Genomic DNA, 20,046 nt, shown 5'->3' on the forward strand with positions numbered 1-20,046 from the left:
TTTCTGTAGATGCATGAATCTCTCCCATCTACCTGTTCCCAAATAACCAGTCGGAGGCTTAATATTAATTACAAACTGTTTGGTAAATGGCTCAGGCTTATTGCTAGCTAGCTCTTACATCTTAAATTAGTCCATCTCTATTAATCTATGTATTGCCACTTGTCTTGTGACTTTACCTGTGTTCTATTACATCTTGTTCCTTTGGCAGCTTGCAGCATCTCCCCTGACTCTGCCCTTCTTCTCCCTGTATCTCTACTTGGATTTCCCACCTGGCTCTAAACTGCCTTGCCATAGGCCAAAGCAGCTTTATTCATTAACCAATGAGAGCAACACATATTCACAGCATACAGAAAGACCATCCCACAGCATGTTTCCACTTTGCATTCTAGATGAGATGGCCTCTGAAGTCATCACAGAAGTGAAAGAGAACATGCTGAGAACCACATGTGAATTTTCATGACCCAGCCTGAGAACACATCCCCTTTACCCACAGACACTGCAGAAGCCAATCCTGTGGCCACAACCTGACTGCTGGAAAGCGCCCAGGGAGGTGATATACTCCGCCTTAAGATAGCTTCTCTCATCAAACCTCTGCAGTATGGTTTCCTGCAGATATGTACTGGTAGTTCTCAACTAGCCCTTTGCTATATACTATACATACACACACAAAAAAAAAAAAAAAAAAGAAAAAAAGCCGGGCGGTGGTGGCGCACGCCTTTAATCCCAGCACTTGGGAGGCAGAGCCAGGCAGATCTCTGTGAGTTCGAGGCCAGCCTGGACTACCAAGTGAGTTCCAGGAAAGGCGCAAAGCTACACAGAGAAACCCTGTCTCAAAAAACCAAAAAAAAAAAAAAAAAAAAAAAAAAAATACTATACATACACACACACACTGCTTGCCTCAGAATTTCATCAAATCATGACTTGTTTAAACGAACATTACAGTGGAATTCTGTTCAAATTGGTTACAACTCTTGAGTAAGAGGTCATAATCTCAAAGTAAAGAACACATTGTTCCACACTGAAGTGCTGAATCATATGCTTTCACTCTCAGCAGAGCTAAAGATGGATAGAGTCTTAGGAAAGCTGAGGAGTTCAAAAGGTTAAGTGACTAAATAGGAAATTACCTTGCAGCCCCACCCTAAAGGTAAGTCAAAAGAGGACTAAGGACAACATGCTTGGCAACTAGGAAAAGTAATTTTGCATTTGCTCCAGGACTTAGAATGATAAAACTGTAACTAAGTTAGCACCATCCAATATCAGTAGACTAAGTGTGGGTGGTGAGGTGGTGAGGTGGGTAGAAAGTGCTTGCTGCCAAGCCTAATGACCTGAGTTCAATCGCCAGGGCCAGATGGTAGAAGAGGACCAGTTCCCACAAGCTGTCCTCAGACCTTCACACACGCTCCATAACACACATTCCCCTATACAGACTAAATAAATAAAGCTTTAAAAATAGGTAGCGAATGATAGAGGGAGACACCTGAAGTAAACCTTTTGCCTTCACGCATGTGCATACATGCGCACCCACACAGACACACACATGTTCAAAATTATCTTCAGCTACATAGTGAGTTGAGGTCAACCTGGGATTCTAAAAAAAAGGAAAAAAAAAAGTGGGGGCTGTGTCTGCATGTATTTGCACTGTATGCATGACTGCTGCTCACAGAGGACAGAAGGCATTGGATCCCCTAGAACTAGAGTTACGGGTGGTTATGAGCCACTATGTAGGTACTGGGAACAGAACCCAAGGTCCTCTGCAAGAGCAGCAGGCACCCCTAACCACTGAGCTTTCTCTCCAGCCCCAAAGACTGTTTCTTGTTCATACTTAGAGTGATGGATATGAAGTGAGGATAAAACAGCTAACCTCTGCCTAAGCCATCTAGAACATAAGGCATCCAAGTTTCTGTACCCATGGTAGGACAGAGCTGGGGAACGATGCTTAAAGACCATGCCTATGGATCTCTGTGAGTTTGAGGCCAGCCTGGTCTACACAGCAAGTTCCAGGATGGCTAGGTTACATAGAGACCCTGTCTCATAACAAAACAAAACAAAGACCATGCCTGAAAGTGGTTTGTGTGACCCCTGGAGTTGGAAGGCTGAGACGAGAGTAACCAATGGTGTAGTTCCAGTCTGAAAATTAGACACTTATTCAAATCAGTCAAACATGTCAACGGGTCCAACCACAAAAGGCAATTTTCTTGTCTTCCTGGAGGACATCCGTATGGATTCTATGATTCAATAAAGTATGACTAGAAAACGTTGTAAGACTCTATTCTGGAGATGAGAAAAACAAGTTTCCTACATTCCAGAAAGACCTTTAAAGTTGTTTTGACATGTAAGTAAATAGAGTTGGCATGCAACGAAACATGAAACTTCTATTTATAATAGCAAAATCGAAAACTCTGAGGAACTTGAAAAACTGCACAATCCGAATGAAGAAAACCATTGAAATTTTCGTAAGGACTGTAGGTGATAAGGTAAATGAGGAACTGAATTTCTTTGTTTAGATTGATCCAGCATTCTAAAGATGTTAATTACTCCCAAATAAATGTAAAAGTTAATAGGACAACTAAAATTAACAGTGGGTAGTGGTGACATACACCTTTAATCAACAGAACTCAGGAGGAAGAAGCCAGTCTCGTCTATAGTCCTGTCCAGAACAGCCAGGACTACACAGAGAAACACTGTCTATAAAGACTAAAAATAAGACTAAAAAAGGTGCATGCCTTTCATTCCAGAACTCAGGAAACACAGGTAGGCAGATCTTTGTGAGTTCAAGGCCAACCTGGTCTACAGAGTGAGTTCCAGGACAGCCAGGACTGCTCCACAGAGAAACCCTGTCTTGAAAAATCAAGACTAAAAATAAATATAGTTAAAAATTATTTCTGGTTCTTGAGAAAATAAGTTTGCATTAAAACTAAATACAAAGACTGGAGAGATGGCTTAGCAATTAAGAATGCATATTGTTACTGGGCAGTGGTGGCGCACGCCTTTAATCGCAGCTCTCAGGAGACAGAGGCAGGCAGCTCTCTGATAGTTCGAGGCTAGCCTGGTCTACAGAGGAGTTCCACTATAGCCAGAGCTGTAACATAGAAACCTTGTCTCTAAAAACTAAGCCAAACCAAAAGAATGCATAGTGCTTTTGCAGAAGACCAGAATTCAAGTCTTAGCACTCATGTGAGGTGATAGCTTCCAATCAACTGTAACTCTGGCCTCCTTGGGCACTTGTATTCCTGTGTACATAACCATATACAAGCAGAGGTAGGCATACCTCTTTGGAGTTCTTGGCCAGCCAGTTACATGGTCAGATCCTGTCTAAAAAATAATTTAAACAAAAAACTAAAGGCTTGTTTCTAAGTCAGGCATAATGATACAGGCCTATAGACCCAACACTTCGGTGATGGATGTAAAAAGGATCAGGACTTCAAGGTTTTCCTTGCCTCCACAATTGAGTCTAATGCCAGCCTGGGCTATATAAGACCATCTTGACATGGCACCCTCCAAGTCTAGTATCAAAATTTCGTAATAATAAAAGATAATTGTGCAAAATATTTGGGTAAGCTCTTATTAATTTGGGTTGACAAAAATGATAGACAAGCTAAGAAAAGTAGCCTTATTAAAAGACATTCTAGCCCGGCGGTAGTGGCACACGCCTTTAATCCCAGCACTCGGGAGGCAGAAGCAGGCGGATCTCTGTGAGTTCAAGGCCAGCCTGGTCTCCAAAGCGAGTTCCAGGAAAGGAGCAAAGCTACACAGAGAAACCCTGTCTCGAAAAACAAAAACAAAACGAAAAGGCATTCTATAATGATATTCTTTTTTAGACTTCTAAAAAAATTTATGTTTGAAGCCAGGCAGTGGTGGTGCACACCTTTGATCTCAGCACTCAGGAGGCAGAAGCAGGCAAATTTGAGATCAAGCCCAGCCCACTCTACGGATGGATTTCCAGGACAGACAGAAGTACACAGAAATACCATGTCATGAAAAACAAAACAACACAAAAACAAATTTAGTTTGTGTACACAGGTGTCTAAGGATACCAGAAGAGGATGTCAGATCCCTTGAAGTTGGGAGCTGCCTGGCATGGGTGCTGGAAAATTAACTCAGGTTCACTGGAATACAGATCAGGAAAATGCAATGGATTCTGGGTTGAGTGGAAAGGGAAATAAGGAATACATAGGAGACTTTAATTCTATTAGTTCACTTTCTAGGTCATTTCACCTACAAAGAATTCAGTGATGACCCAATTATCACATAATTTGCACTCTGAAACACAAAGGTAGGCAGCTTTGAACATACTATGGCTATATTAGAAGCCCTTAAGAACACAGCGGAAGCAGGCAAACATGCATTTGAAGGGAGCTTTAGTGTGTAGCTCATATTCTCTACTCTGAAGGGCTGTGGGATACTGTTAAGGTTATGTAAGTGGCCTATTTTAAGATTTATGTATGTATATGAGTGCTCTATCTACATGTATGACTTTGTTAGAAGGCATCAGATCCCACTCTAGATGGTTAACTATGTCATTGTCAGGAATTGAACCCAGAAACTCTAGAAGAGCAACCAGTGCTCTTACCTGCTGAGCCATCTCCCCAGCCTCTGTGGGGAAGCAGTTTATGATAGGCAGAGTGCCTGCCTAGCATGCATGAAGCCCTGAGTTCCATCCCCAATATTGCATAAACTGGGCATCATGGTAAAATACCTGGGTTACATGAGGCCTATAAAAAAAGATATGGACTGCCAATTAAAATGCAAACATTTATCATTATTGTGTGTATATATGTATGAGTAGAGAAGTACATTTGCAAGACATCGGTTCCAGAGATCAAGCACAGATTTGGCAAGCATTTTTAATTGCTGGGCCATCTCATTAGCCCTGAATTCACAATTATTATTTTCTACAGTGTTTTTCTGTGTAGTCCTAGCTGGCTGTCCTGGAAAATTCACAATGTGTGTGTGTGTGAGTAAATAAATGCAAAAGATAAAAATTCTGAATTCTTAGTCAGAGGTCACAAACCCCTTCTCCCTAAGGATCCACAGTTAATGACTACTGGGGAGAGCCATTTCAATACCTTTGTTCTTAAAGGAAACCTTAATTAAATTTAGAAAGCCATTACACACACACACCAGTGAATAAAATACCAAATTTAAAAAAATTACAAGCCTTCCAGTTGAAAATACATGTAACTTAAAATATTAGTACTTAATACTTATAATATGCTAATGCCATCAAAAAAGTTATGAGCTCATATATCCACAGACAAAACTAAGTAAAAAAATGTTATTAAGTACTTCTTCCTTGGAGGCTCTCCCCACCCTCACTTCTCACCTTTCCTTAATAAATCTATGTGCTTTAAAAAAAGAGAGGCCAAGGTCTGGAGAGATGGTTCAGAGGTTAAGAGCATTCTAGAGGTCCTGAGTTCCATTCCCAGCAACCACATGGTGGCTCACAACCATCTGTAATGAGATCTGATGCCCTCTCTCTGGCATGCAGGCATACATGCAGACAGGACACAGTATACATAATACATAAATCATAAGAAAAAAAAAGAAAAGAGTCCAAGCTTTTTTTTTTTCTCCTCAGCCATTTTAAATCTAGTCATTCCCTTACTTGTTCCACTGCATGGCACAAGGTCATCAAGAGCATAGAGTTGTAAAGGTGGTCTTGGTGTAAACAGGCTCACGAACGAACGTGGTTCTACAGTTTGACTTTTGTTCATCTAACCCAAGAAAAGGATTTTCAAAAAGAATTCTTTTCACATTTGCTTTAACAAGTGGGTTGTGCAGACACAGAAACTAAATGAAGATGTTTGTTCATTTTTCATGCAAACTGTTTACTTGTTGATGGTATACTAATATTTAAAGTCAAGCTACAGCTACAATGTTAAAATATCAACTCAAAAATAGCCACTGCCACTGAAATGCTCTCATGTGCATCAGAACGTTAATACAAATACTAATCTTAAACAGTCACAAGTCTAAGCCACATTTATTTGCACATATATAGTAATGGGCAACAGATACTCCAAGTCCATACAAATTTAGAAACAAAGTTAATAATCACTTGGTACACTTGTGTGTTATCTTGTTTACATAGTCAAGTCTAGATGAGCTTCCTTCATTGTGTAAACTTCCATACAATACTTCCTCAAACAAAAATTCTTGAAAACACAGATTGGCATATTTCAGTTATAGCCAACAGAAAAGACAAGACCACAACTTCAAAAACCAAGCTTAGAAGATACTTTTACCCCCCCACCACCCAGGAGGTGATAACTATAACAGATTTATACACTATGTTGTTATCACACAAGTAGCTATGAGGACAAAAAAATGATGTTCCCATAATCATGAAATGACAACCAAATTATACTGTTTAAGTTATCTACCAACTGAATGGTTTAAATGAAAAACAGGAAAATGCTTAGATTAAAATTATAAGATAGGAAATAATTAAATGTTTTAAAAGAACTATTTCCTGTCAAAGCTGTAAAGACCTGGTAACTCAAAATAACTGTTTTCAGGCAAATCCAAGTGATGAAACTTTCAAAAACATTCTAATCATGTTCAGTATCTTGTGACAAAAACTGAAAATGATATAAAGATATTTATTATACAAGTGTTAACAAGGACATCCCAAAAATAATGAAAGATGCACATTTATTTCTACAAAAGCAATGTATGGTACAGAACATAAAGGAACAATTTAAAGATTTACCTATTAAAATATACAGATTTTGACTGAAGAGTAATAGGGTATTTAAAAAAGATGACAAGGGATGTTAATCTTTTTTTATTATTATTATTTTTACATATTTTGGAACCTCACATAATTTTGATAAATAACTCTTACAAAATTATGCAAAAAGTACAAGAATGTCTGGTAAACAAACAGTCTGTATTTTCCAAAAAGAATTTTTACAACATGCAATTCTTAAGGCAGCATCCTCCTTACAAGGTAATCCTTTTACTCATCAAATCTTCTGCTGCAAATAGGCTAAGAAAGCCTGGCTTCTTCCATTAACGCCTTTTGTCTTTCCTGTCTGATTTTCGGTCTCTTTCACTTCTTGAAGATCTTTTGCCTGATCGACTACTCTCTGATATAGACCTTTTTCTGTCAGATCGGGAATTCTTATCCTTTGATCCTTTTGTATCTCTACTACTACCACCTTTGGAAGATTTGTGACTTCTTTCTAGTCCTGCAGTATCCCTTCGCTTCCGGTCCACGCTCCTCCTGTGCTTTCTATCTCGGTTATGTCCTCGGCCCCTGCTCCGACTCCTACTCTCACTACTGCTGCTAGTGCTGCTGCTGCTGTCTCTGCTGCTGCTCCCACTGCTGCTCGAGCTGCTACTGGAGCTGCTGCGACTACTACTGCTGCCACTGCTGGAGCTGCTCCCGCTGCTGCTGCTGCTCGAGCTGCTGCTGGAACTACTGCTGCTACTGCTGCGACTTCTACTCTTGCTCGTCTTATTCCTCGCTCGACCTCTGCTTCTGCTCCTAGTTTTGTTCTTACTTTTGTTCTCTGAGTGTACTGCCAACACTGGCTCTACAGGCACGTCAGGGAGTTTTACAGACTCTAGAGGAAACTCCTTCCGCTCAGGTAGTAGATTCCCTTGCTCCTGAACAACCTGAGGTGGAGGCTGCAAAACTGCTGCTAACGGCACAGTCTCAGGCTGAGCGAGAAGCTGGGACTGGAGTACAGGTTGGGGCTGAGAGTGGGGCTGGCTCTGGGGCAGGGGCTGAGGCGGGGGTTGAGGCTGAGCCATAGGCTCAGGCTGGGGCTCAGGTTCTTTATCTTCTTTTTCCTCAGACTCCTTTTCCACTTCCAGAGAATTAATATTCTCTTTTCCAGGAGAAAGAGACTTACTTTCTTTATCTGGCTCAACATCAAATTCCATCTCTGGCTCCAATTCTTTGCTAGTTTCATTTTCTGAAGGCTCTATACTTTCAACTTGATTAGTTTCCATTACTTCCTGCTCAGCAATTACGTTTTTGACACTTTCAACCATCTCTAACACATCCATAACTTCTTCTGGCTGACTATCCTGTTGCTTCTCACCTTCTCTTACCTCAGTTTCCTCCTCCATCTTAGCCTCCATTTCCTGCTTGTGTTCCTCCTCCTCCTGTTCTTTCTCTGCATCACTATGAACTACACCTGCTTCCTTCTCCTCTTCCTCTCCTGCCTCCTCTACTTCTACATCATTGTGCTGATTACCTGTCTCCTCCAACTCTTCCTCTCGCTGAGCCACCTTACCCTCTTCTTGTTCCGCCTTCTGTTCTTCATTACGCACCACCTGATGCTCTTTTTCCTTCATTGATTGTCTTCTAGGCCTAGCCTCCATTTTATTTATTTGTTCTGCAAATTCGATGCGTCTACCTTCAAATAAAGCTAAACAATAAAAATTACATGTGTACAATTTATGGTAGTTAAGAAAATAAAAAAAAGTAGCAACTTTATACCAGGTCACAAATTGTCACTGTCATTTAAGAGTCTTTTTATGATATCTCTAGTTTTTGTTTTTTTGGGGTGGGACAGTGTTGGGAAGTGAACTCAGGGATCTTATGCAAGCTAGACAAGCACTCTATAGCTGAACTACCAGTCCCTGAATGTTTTCCTAAAGAGATGACAATACTGATTAGGGTAAATGTATTCCAAACTGACAGTCACAGGACACCTACAGACCAAGGAATTATACTCCTGCAAACCTGGACACCTTTGCTGCTCAACTTCATGCCAAAAGAAGATTAACAAAACCTCTTTAAAGCAGAACCACCATTCTAGGTAACTTTCCTGGTCTCAGGCACAACAAAATGCCCAATTACCAGCCTACCAGTATCTAGCCCGCCATGTGAATACCTAATATGAACTTTTATTTTGCCTAATTGCCTTAGCATTCTTCTGTGTCTGCTAAGATTTTTAAGCACAAAGTAATCTTTGTATAAGACATACAAAGTCTTTATACATATAATCACCACCACAAAATGAGTTTGAGGTTAAACTCAACTATGTAGAAAATATTCCTGAACCCTAACCCCACTATCAATTTCAGAATATTATAAAACAGCAAAACAACCCAAAACTGAACTATTAAATCATTCCTAAGAAATGGGCATATGCGAATGTATGGTTTTACCATTGATAAAGCTTCAATGGACTTCATGTACTTACCATTCATTTTTCTCTGTGACTCTTCTATTAGCTTTTGAGTAGCTGGACACATTCTTCCAGGAATATAGAACAAATGGGGCTTTGTCTTAGTTCTTATATACTTAATTATCTTGGCATTATGCTCATTCCATTCTTCTTGCTGAAGAAAAAGTAGAAAGGTCAGTGCCCTGTAAACATGAAGGATCATCTCATTTAGGACTTAGAAACCACTGCTCACCAGCTGCGCAAGCTCAACCTTCTGTTCCAGAAGGCGCAGTTCTGTCTGTTTAGCACGTCTCTCCTCAAATAGTTCTCTCCTCTCATTTTCAACCTGCTTTCTTTCTTCTTCAGCCTGAACTTCAAGTTTTTGTTCAATTTCTTGGCGTCTCTTTTGCTAAAAATAAATAACCCGATTTAGTATACAAGATAATCAAGATTTAAGTTTTAGTTCAATTACAATAAAAACACCACACATCTTGATTACCTAAGCCTTACAATTTTACCACAAAAATTTACTTACACACTTTTTTCTGTATCACACTTTCAGGTATTAGTAATTTGAACTCAGTATTTGGTTCTGATTGTAACTGACAATTTCAGGAAACAGGGACTAAGGCCTTTCCCCATAAATATCTAAATTTGAAAGTCACTAGTTACAGAACATTAACCATTCTATTGCATCATTAAAGTTTCTTTAATATAACTTAACTTGGGTCTACAAGATAGCTCACTGGATAAGGGCACTTGCTGCCAAACCTGAGCAACTGAGTTCCATTCTCAGAGCACATGTTGAGGGTATGTATGATTACCTCCACAGGTGTGTGGTGGCATCTACAATGTCCCTCTCTCCCTATTAGTTTTCCTGCAAAAGCATTAACATCAGTTCCAGAGACACAAATCTATAGCTGTACCAAGTAAGAATTTATAGAAGCCAAAACAAAATAAACTGTAGAGGACAGCCTTTTGCTTCTAGAGTGGTAAGGATTGCCTTTGAGTGTGTAATAAGACTCAACTACAACCCTTGAGCCAGTCCTGGTGACTTAATGACTGTAATTCTAACGTGGGTGTGGGAGGCAGGAAGACCAACTGCTCGTGGACATTCTCAGCTACAAGGTAGTTCAAAGCCAGCCTGGATTATATGAGACCCTATTCCAAAAAGACAAAAATAACAGAACCAAATACTAAAACCCAAACCCCTTTGTTTGAAGGAAAATCTGAGCCCTAGAGCCGGTAAGATAGCTCAACAGGTAAAGGTGAATGCCATCAAAGCCTGATAACCTGAGTTTAATCTCCCACACCCACATCTTGGAGAGAGAGAATCAATTCCCAAAAGTTGTTATCTGACCTCACTCACTATACATGTGCTACCACATAAATAAATGTAACTAAAACATACACCCCCCCCCCCAACCAAACTTGATACCAAATTAGGATTTACCTAAGACCACACAATGAGACTGTTGTAGCTTAGGCCAGAACCCATGCTCTCAATAGTTACAAATTCAGGCTCTTTATATCAATACAAAAAACATTAAAGAAAAAAAAAAAAGTCAGCTGAAAATAGAACAATTTCTGAAGGTTTTAAGTGTTTCCTTAGATTTTACTTTGTATTGCTGTGGTCTTTAAAGAAGATCTCTTCCTTTTTAGGGGTGGTGGTGGGAGGGCCAGGGTTGTACTGGGAATTGAACTTAGGGCCTTAATTATCCCAGGCAAGGACTCTACCAACTGAGCCACTCTCCCCAGGACTAGATTTTGAGACAGGTTCTGACTATGAATCTTTAAAGAGCTTTAAAGCTGGACACAGTGTTACAGGCCCATAATTCTAGTCCTCACTAATATAGGTGGATTAAGAGTTCAAAACTGGGGTCAGGCGAAATGGACTAGCGGATAAAGGTACTTGCTGACAACTGAAGCTAATCCTCTGGGTCTACAAGCAAGTTTTCCTGTTCTTTCACAGGACAACATGGAATACATGTGCCCACATGCACATACATAATAAAATAAATGCAACAGAAAATCTTTAAGAGTTAAGACTGGCCTAGACTACATAAGACAATGTCTCAAAAACAAAAACAAAAAAATAACCACCAGATGTTCTTCCAGAGGACCTGTGTTTGATTCCAAACACCCACAGGGCAGCTCACAGACCTGTGATGCCAGCCCCAGAGGACCCAACACCCTCTTTCTTGCCTCCACAGGCACTGTACACACACCGTGCACAGACATATGTAACAGCAAGGTCTTTTTTTTTTTTTTTTTTTTTTTTTTGGTTTTTGGAGACAGGGTTCCTGTGTAGCTTTGAAACCTATCCTAGAACTCACTCCGTAGCCCAGGCTGGCCTTGAACTCACAGAGATCCACCTGCCTCTGCCTCCCAAGTGCTGGAATTAAAGGCATGTGCCACCACCGCCCGGCTCCAAAGTCATTCTTAGTGACAGGGTGAATATCAGCTTAGCCAGAGCTTCACAGCAAAAGCCATTACCACAAAAACAAAGAGAACTTTCAAGCTCTTTTTAGAAACATTAGTCCCCTATTTGTTAATGAGAAAATGAGGCAAGACAAAAATTGCACCAATACCCTTTCAGTCGCAACAGTAGATTCTTGTTTAAATTTTTGAAGGGTGCCCATCAACAAGCCAAATATTCGCCGGTTCCTAAAAAGCAACAAAATAAAATCAATGTCTGCAGGATCTATACCAAACCCGACATTTTCTAAGAGATCCTCTAGGCTTAAAACTCTATTATCTGACATGTCTGCAGATACCTTTGCTTTCCCTTTTCATCCATATTTTGATCCTGGATAAGGTCTCTGCGAGTGCGCTCTTTGGAGGTAGCTACAACAGAAGACTGGAGTGCTGGCTACAAGAGAAAAGGAAGTATGGGTGACTGCCTGCACATGGGTAACATGTTTTCTAAAACACACCAAGAATCCTGTCCATCCCCTAATATTTCATTTCAATACCTTTTTAACATCATCATCTTCCGGGTCGCTTTCCTGGCGTGATTCTCTTCTTGTCCGCCGCTCTCCACCCAGCCTATCACAGGAAAAAATATAAATGACTGTTGCAGAATCAAGCGCCTAATAACCAAGGACAGACAGTTTATCTCCAGAAGCCACAGTCTTTACATCTCATTTACCTTTTTTTTTAAGTGGAAAAAAAAAAAAAAAAGGGGGGGGGGGTTGGGGATTTAGCTCAGTGGTAGAGCAAGCACAAGGCCCCTGGGTTCGGTCCTCAGCTGGGGGGTGGGAGCAAAATGCTCAAACCAAACTCTACCAAACTCTACCCACATTTCTCACAATGAGTTTCAAATTATAAAACAAAGTGTTACTTCTTCCAATCTTACTGACTTTTCTAAAAATCTTACTGACTTTTCTAAGACACTGGCTAGCCCAGTTCAGACACCAAAGGACTCCAGGGAGAAGCCACTATATCCTAATATAGATGCAGAAATATCTGTAGCGTCCCAGAAAACAAGGCATGTACTGTCGATGCTTCAGAAGTCTTCTGAAAACTTACCTACTGACTGCCCCTTCCAGGTCTCTCTGTTTGGCTGGGGGTCCTCCTCCACTATCTGAGAATCCACGCCTGCAATTAAAAAAATCCAACAGAAAGCTTGAGATAAAATGATACTTAATGTTGGTGAAAGAATTTAATTGACTTCATAAAAAATAAAAACATTCCCAAAGTGAACTTAAGTGAACATTCACAGGAAAAAGTTGCCTTCTTCCATTCTGGGATTGCAAAGCAACACTCTACCACCAATTATAGTCTCAGATGTCAAAAAGCATTTACAGTACTTAAAAACACAATTAAGCTTATAGAAAACTGTTCTAATTAACAATCTTCAACCTCTACTTCTGCAATACACTTATTAGAAACCTAACAGGTTCAATCTGATCCCTCACCCCACCCCGAAAGACAAGGTTTCAAAGTTTAACAGTCCTGGCTGTCCTGGAACTCGATTTTTAGACCAGGCTGGCCTCAAACTCACACAGATCCACCCACCTGCCTCTGCCTCCTGAGTACTGGGACTCAAGTTATGCGCCACCCCCCTCCCCCAGCTCCTGATAATTCTTTGTTTTGGTTTGGTTTGTGTTTTTGAGACAGGTTTTCTCTGTTTAATTTTGGTGCCTGTCCTGGATCTGGCTCTGTAGACCACGCTGGCCTCGAATTCAGAGATCCGCCTGCCTCTGCCTCCTGAGTGCTGGGATTAAAGGCTTGCGCCGCCGCCGCCACCACGCGGCTCAATTCCTTTAAGTTTATAAATTTTAGCATTAGGTAACATATATCAGAGACCTTACCTTAGCAATAAACTACCACGTCCTCTACCTCCACCAGGACCAGAAAGGGCCAGCAATCTGGCTTGGATGGGCCTATAAAAAGATTTATAATCAGTGCCAAAGTCCTACGTAGACATATGCAAGGGCATCATATACTTCCACAGGTGTGGTGCACCCCAAGGAAAACTGAACACAAATAATTCTAAAATGACGGTTTCAGATGCACGTCTTTGAAACGGGAAATTTACATTCCTCCCCCTTGCTTCCCCAAGACCAGTATTTCGGAAAACAACATTTCCTCCGAACCTCTACACACTAATAAGGCTGGATTAGCTCCTATCTGCCAGCCCCAAGGGAGGAGGGGGACACCGAGGCCAGAGCAGGGAGAGAGGCGGCCACCCCGCGTCCCCGGAGGGTCTCGGGGTTGGGCCGGGGCTGGAGGGGCTGCCGGGGTGGAAACGGGCTTTGTACTGCAGTTCCGGGCCTGCAGCGCCAAGGGCGGGAAGCCGTGGCCTCGGCCTCCTTCGCACGGGTGCGGAAGCCATGCGGCGCGGCCAGGCTCGCTCTCCCTCGGGCAAGCGCTTGCGCCCAGCGCCCTGGGGCGCAGGGACGGCGTCTCCCCCCGCCCCACACGACCTAACCGAGAAGCGTGCTCGGCCGCTGCCCGGGAAAAGAGGCCTCTCGACCCGCAAACCGGCCGGCTGCCCTCTCGCCCCGCTGGGCCCGGCCTGCCCCGAGGCGTGCCTCGCCGACCTCGCAGGTTCCGTGCTCACCTCACATCATTTGGGTCCCGGCCGGTGAGCTTGCGGATATTCTCGTCTACGTTCTTGAGGCTCTCTTTGGCCTTCTCCAGCTGCTCCTGCAAAGTTCTCACCGCGACCGCCATCTTCTCTCTGCAGCGGGCTCCGCGACTGCTCGACAGGCCGCGCAGCGCCGCGCCGCACCGCGCCGCGCCCGCCGCCAGACGCGGAAGGATTGACAGCCCGCCCCAGCCAATGACCGGCGGGCTTGGGCGGGCCCGCCGCCAGACGCGGAAGGATTGACAGCCCGCCCCAGCCAATGACCGGCGGGCTTGGGCGGGCGGCCGCAACCACCCAGGGACCGGAAGGGGAAGGAGCTGGCCGCTCCGTGACTCCCGACCAATGAGAAGCCGGCAGGGCGCCTTGCGGGGCGGTGGCGCTCCGCTGCTTGCGCAGAGCGGGGAGGGATTAGGCCGGTGGGCTCGACCTCCCCACTTCCCCGTCCCGGCTCGCGCGTCCCGGAAGGCAGCGCCTTGAGTTTGCGATACCGCCGACTTTGTCGTGATTTTTTTAAAACATCTCCTAACGCCCGTGGGACGGCAAGCGGCTCTACCTTCCCTCTTTTCCCTCCACCAGAGCTTCAATGAGCACAGGGCATGGCGGGGGCTGGTTGTTGCGCATGCCCAGAATGCGGGGAAGGCCCTGGCTGCCTTCCCTTAAAGGGAACTTGAAGGCAAAGCAAAGAACCGCCGCCGCCACCACCACGACCAGTCTTCATCCTAACAGCTAATAATGGTCGCGGGCGCTGCGAATCGCTTTGCATGCCTTAGTCGTCAAAAACTAGAAACTTGGATAAAATGGTTATTAATGATAAGGAGGACATTGAGGCTTCGGTTTCCCTAGGTCAAGCAGGTCAAGTCAGATCTATATTGAGAGGTGATGTGACCCCCCCCAAGAAAGGCTGACAGTCTTCACCTGATCTAAAGCCGGCTAATCTAACAGAGGGTCTGGGGAAGTAGTCTGGCCAGTATTTGTGTGTCTGTGTTTACCAGATTCCACTCTGACCTCTCTGCACTGTCAACATTGGAACTAGTTCTGATCCAGAATAGATGTACAAGTTGTAGTTCAGAAAATGTTACCCAGAAGTCAAATCCTCAGAGGCTTGCTTCCTGAAAAAGAATGAGTTTTTGTTTTTAGTAACAGTAATTTGGTCTTACATTGTATGCTATTAATGTGGAGGCCCATAACTGGATAGGCAAAGAAGAATTTCACTATCTTTATTAAATAAGTAAATGTTACAGCACCTGTGATCTACAAAACGGACAGCCGGGGATATACAGAAGAAACCCTGCCTCAAACAAAACAAAACAAAACAGCCAGGTGGTAGTGGTGCAAGCCTTTAATCTCAGCACTCAGGAGGCAGAATGTATATATGTACATACACACACATACATATATATGTATATGTGTGTGTCTTATATACTTGTGTGTGTGTGTTGTATAATGTTTTGTGTTCTGACATGTAAAACCTGCCTGGAGATCAGAGGGCAGAGCTAGCTACTAATTAGCCATAGGGGCCAGGCATTGGTGGCACACACCTTTAATCCCAGCACTTGGGAGGAGGAAGGAAGAAGATCAAGACTGCCCTGGATTATACAAGATTGAACCAATCTAGAATAGAAACAAAGCCATGAGGTGATGGCTCACACCTTTAATCCCAGCACTTGGGAGGATCATACCTTTGATCCCAGCACATGGGAGGCTCAAGCCTTTAATCCCAGCACTAGGGAGATAGAGACAGGAATATAAGGTGGGTGGAGACAGGACCTGGGGCTTCCCGCTCAGTCAGAGGATCTAGAGAGTTAAGAAGTGACTGCGGCTGTTCCTTTGCTTCTCTGATCTTTCAGCTTTCACTGTAACATCTGACTCCTGGTTTTTACTGATTAGGACTAATTAGGATGGAACTTTATATATACATACACACACGTATACATATGTATATATACATATATGTATATATGTATATATACGGTGTGATATGTAGTATGTGATTTAAGAGGTAAGGGTAATTAAGAACCCATGTTTGCCAAAGGCCAGCTATCAAGCAAAATAATTTTGTTGGCAAAATGCAGCCAATGAAATGATATGGCTAGTAAATTCATTATTCTATTAATTATTTTTAAATTTTTATTACATTTATTTTTAATTTACTTTCAATGTGTTCGTATTATGTGTGTATACACAGAGGACAATTCACTGGAGTCAGTTTTCTTCTTCACCATATGGGATTTGGGATTCAGCTTGTTAGGCTTGGTGGCAGGTGCCTGAGTCATCTCATCAGCCAAATAAACTCTAACAGTATGGAAAGACACAACACATGTCCATGTTTCTAACATAGGGTGTTGGTTAAATTATCTTATCAGAACCCTACTTAGTATTGTGACTGGTGGATCATGCCTGTAATCCTAGCACTGGAGGGTTGGAGAAACAGTTCAGCATTTAAGACTGGTTGCAGATACCCGGCAGTGGTGTGCTGGGGATGTCTTTCTGTAGGCTGTGAATGTGTTGCTCTGATTGATTGATAGTTAAAACCTGGTTGGCCAGTAGCAAGGCAGGAATTATAGTATAGGTGGGATAAGGAGAGAGGAGAATGCTGGGAAAAGGAAGGCTGAGTCAGGGGATGCGGCCAGCTGCCACTGCCATGAGAAGCAAGATGTAAAGGCAGAACTGGGAAAAGGTACCAAGCCATGTGGCTAAACATAAATAAGAATTATGGGTTAATTTAAGTGTAAGATCTAGCTAGCAAGAAGCTGGAGCCATTAGGCCAAACAGTTTTAATTAATATAAGCGTCTGTGTGTTTATTTGGGTCTGAGCAACTGTGAGCCGGGTGGGACCAGGAAAACTTCTGGCTACAGTGGTGGCACACAACTTTGATGCCAGCACTGGGGAGGCAGAGGCAGGTGGATCTCTGTGAGTTTGAGGCCAGCCTGGTTTACTGAGTGAGTTCTAGGACAGCCAGGGCTACACAGAGGAACACTGTCTCAAAAAACAAAACAAAAGAAGCAAACAAACAAAAGTTTGGTTGCTGTTCTTGCAAAGATGCAAGTCTGGTTCTCAGCACCCATATCAGGCTGTAGCACGCTTTTGTGAACCACCAGCCCTCAAATCATGACACAGAGACTTATTATTAATTATGAAAGCTCAGCCTTAGCTTAGGCTTGTTTCTAAATAGCTCCTATAACTTAAATTAACCCATTTTTAAAAATTAATCTACATGCTGTTGCATGGCTTGTTTACCTCTCCTCCTGCATGTCCTGCTTCCTCTGTGTCCAGCTGGCAACTCTTTTTTTGTTTTTGTTTTTGTTTTTTGAGACAGGGTTTCTCTGTGTAGCTTTGGATCCTATCCTGGAACTCACTTTGTAGACCAGTCTGGCCTCAAACTCACAGAGATCTGCTTGCCTTCCAAATGCTGGGATTAAAGGCGTGTGCCATCACACGCGGCCTGGTGACTCCCCTTTTTTCTTCTGTCCCCAGAAGTCCCACCTAGCCTCTTCCTGCCTAACTATTGGCCATTTAGCACTTTGTTAAATCAATCACAGTGACGCATCTTCACACAGTGTAAAGGAATATTTCACAATATCAGGTGGTTCACAACTATCTGTAGCTCCAGTTCTAGGGGATCCTACACCTTCTGGCCTTTGCTAGCATCTATATTCACTCTCGTGCATGTGTACAGACACATACACACACAATTAGGAATGCAATGAATTTATGGCATTGGAGAGATGGCTCAGTGGTTAAGAATACTGGCTGTTCTTCCAGAGGGTTGTAATTTGATTCCCAGCACCCACTTGGCAGCTCACCACCATTGGTAGCTCCAGTTCTGGGGATTCTGACACCCTCTTCTGGGTTCCAAGGGTACCAGACACGTGAATGGTGTATAGACATATATGTAGGCAAAACACCTATGCACATAAATAAAAAAATAATAAGTCTTTAAAAAAAAGGGATTATAGAAATCCCCTAGGTTGCTGTGGGTGAGAATAAACTGTCCATTGAATCTATCCTCTTCATGCTGAAAGTCTCCATTTCTGCTTCCCAAGTGCCTACCACCACATGTGGCTTTCAGGTGGAACTTTTATGTTTAATGCATATGATGAATGACATAAATTAATCTAAATGTTGGAAGGGATTTATTTATTAGGAAAACAAAACAAACAAACCCATGTAATTGTTCTAAATAACGACGACTCCAAGTTCCCTAGAGAGGTGTGCCTAGGCAGATTTCAGGGAAAATATCCTTTAGGAATGTCAGTCACTTGCATTGGAGGAAGCTCTACTTGTCCCTTGAATCCAACTCCCCAAAAATCTTTGCTATTTTTGCTGCTAAGATGGCTTTCAGGGTTTGTTGTTGTTGTTGTTTTGTATTCTGAGTTGAATCCACTATATCTGATATTTGCAGTCTGAGCAGGGTTTAGAAGCAGGCATGCTGGTGCAAACTTTCAACTACAGCACGTATGAGGCTGGAGGAGCCCAAAGGTTGAGGTCAGTTTGAGCTGCACAGAGACACTCTTCTCTTACCCCCAATCCATTCATTCTTTTCATTTGTGAAACGGGGTCTCACATCTCACAACACTCAGATGGTTTACAAATCATGTAAGCCTCTGATGACAGATCCTATTGAAAGACCCCCGCTCCATTATGAGGACATGGGGCTTTGGGCCAATGAAATGCCCCCCCCCCCATAACTTAGCCTAAGAAACGCCATTCTAAAGGAATCAGAAAAACAGGAGTTCACAGCCGTAGCCAGCCACCCGGCCTTGACAGAGATAACTATAGCCAGCCATCCAGCCTTGAGAGAGATAACTGTGGTCGGCGGCCTTGGGAGTCGAATCAGGATATTTTATGACTGGCCCCCTGGCCTTGAGGAATAAGCAGCTGGCCTGGACAAGGCCAAATCAGCCACACACATACGACCCCAAGTTCACCCTGGCCTTCTTTGAAACAACCAATAGGGACCCTGTAACTATGCTTCTCGCTTCTGTAACCGCGCCTCTGCCCCTGGGATCCCATAAAAAGTCCCCCTTGCCCTAGGAAGGCGCGCAAGTCCTCCAAGAGACTTCGCCCCAGGTACCTGGTCTAAATAAACCCTCTTGCTTTTGCATCTGATCTGTGGTTTCGGTGTGTTCCTTGGGTTTGGGGTCTCTCCCGGAGGAAGATCTCAGCTGGGGGTCTTTCACTATCCTCTTGCCTCTATCTCCTGAGTGTTAGGATTACAGGTGTGTCACCATACCCAGTAATGATAGTGTTTACTTTTTCATGTTAAAGAACACAAGATAACTTTAAAAAAATATTTTAGCAGTGTTGTGTGTGTGTGTGTGGTGTGTGTGCGCACGCTCCTGAGCGCAAGTGGCCACAGAAACCAAAGACCAGGTCCTCCCTTGGAGCTGGATTCACAGGCAGTCGAGAAGCACTCAATGTGGGTGCTGGGAATCGAATTTGAGGTCTCTTAACCGCTGAGCCATCTCTCCGGCCCAAGTTTTATAATTAGCACCGAGATGGCAGAAACGGATTTTCATCAGCTTAACAATACCGCCTTAATTTGTTTGTTTGTTTGTTTGTTTTTTGACAGAGATCTCATTCTGTAATTTACGCCGGTCTCAAACTCAAGGCAATCCTCCTGCCTCAGCCCTCAGCGTGCTGGGATGACATGCACGGACAACCACGCCCGACTTTCAAGGCAGACGCCTGGGTCTTTACCCTGCAGCCCTGTGCCGCCTCGACTCTGCCTCGTCCTGGAGAAAAGTCCTCCTCTCCTCCTAGCTGAGAACCTGGATCAGCTGGATGCAGCTGGGTTATTATCACAGGCCTCCCAGAGCCGG

At 43.2% G+C, this 20,046-nt stretch overlaps 1 protein-coding gene across 1 annotated transcript; it reads right to left on the reverse strand.

Moving 5' to 3' along the window:
• Nucleotides 1-5,967: 5,967 nt before the first annotated feature.
• On the reverse strand, nt 5,968-15,332 carry Pnn (pinin, desmosome associated protein). The gene is made up of 9 exons (XM_006988949.4): nt 14,197-15,332; nt 13,445-13,516; nt 12,660-12,728; nt 12,104-12,176; nt 11,906-12,000; nt 11,720-11,795; nt 9,382-9,537; nt 9,165-9,303; nt 5,968-8,384 (listed from the first exon to the last, which is right to left on the reverse strand). Exons 1-9 carry the CDS (start codon nt 14,307-14,309, stop codon nt 7,015-7,017), a joined length of 2,163 nt encoding a protein of 720 aa, XP_006989011.1. The 5' UTR covers nt 14,310-15,332; the 3' UTR covers nt 5,968-7,014.
• Between the last annotated feature and the right edge of the window lie 4,714 nt (nt 15,333-20,046).

Source organism: Peromyscus maniculatus, chromosome 14, assembly GCF_049852395.1.
Source record: "Peromyscus maniculatus bairdii isolate BWxNUB_F1_BW_parent chromosome 14, HU_Pman_BW_mat_3.1, whole genome shotgun sequence".
Taxonomy (NCBI): domain Eukaryota; kingdom Metazoa; phylum Chordata; class Mammalia; order Rodentia; family Cricetidae; genus Peromyscus; species Peromyscus maniculatus.

What these genes read in the sequence shown, in the direction of transcription:
- Pnn (XM_006988949.4), bottom strand. Translation starts at nt 14,309, where the DNA reads ATGGCGGTCGCGGTGAGAACTTTGCAGGAGCAGCTGGAGAAGGCCAAA. An exon ending in CGGGACCCAAATGATGTGAG is followed by an intron (nt 13,517 to 14,196) that starts GTGAGCACGGAA and finishes ATCTTTTTATAG; the next exon opens with GCCCATCCAAGCCAGATTGC. An exon ending in GATGAAAAGGGAAAGCAAAG is followed by an intron (nt 11,796 to 11,905) that starts GTATCTGCAGAC and finishes GTTGCTTTTTAG; the next exon opens with GAACCGGCGAATATTTGGCT.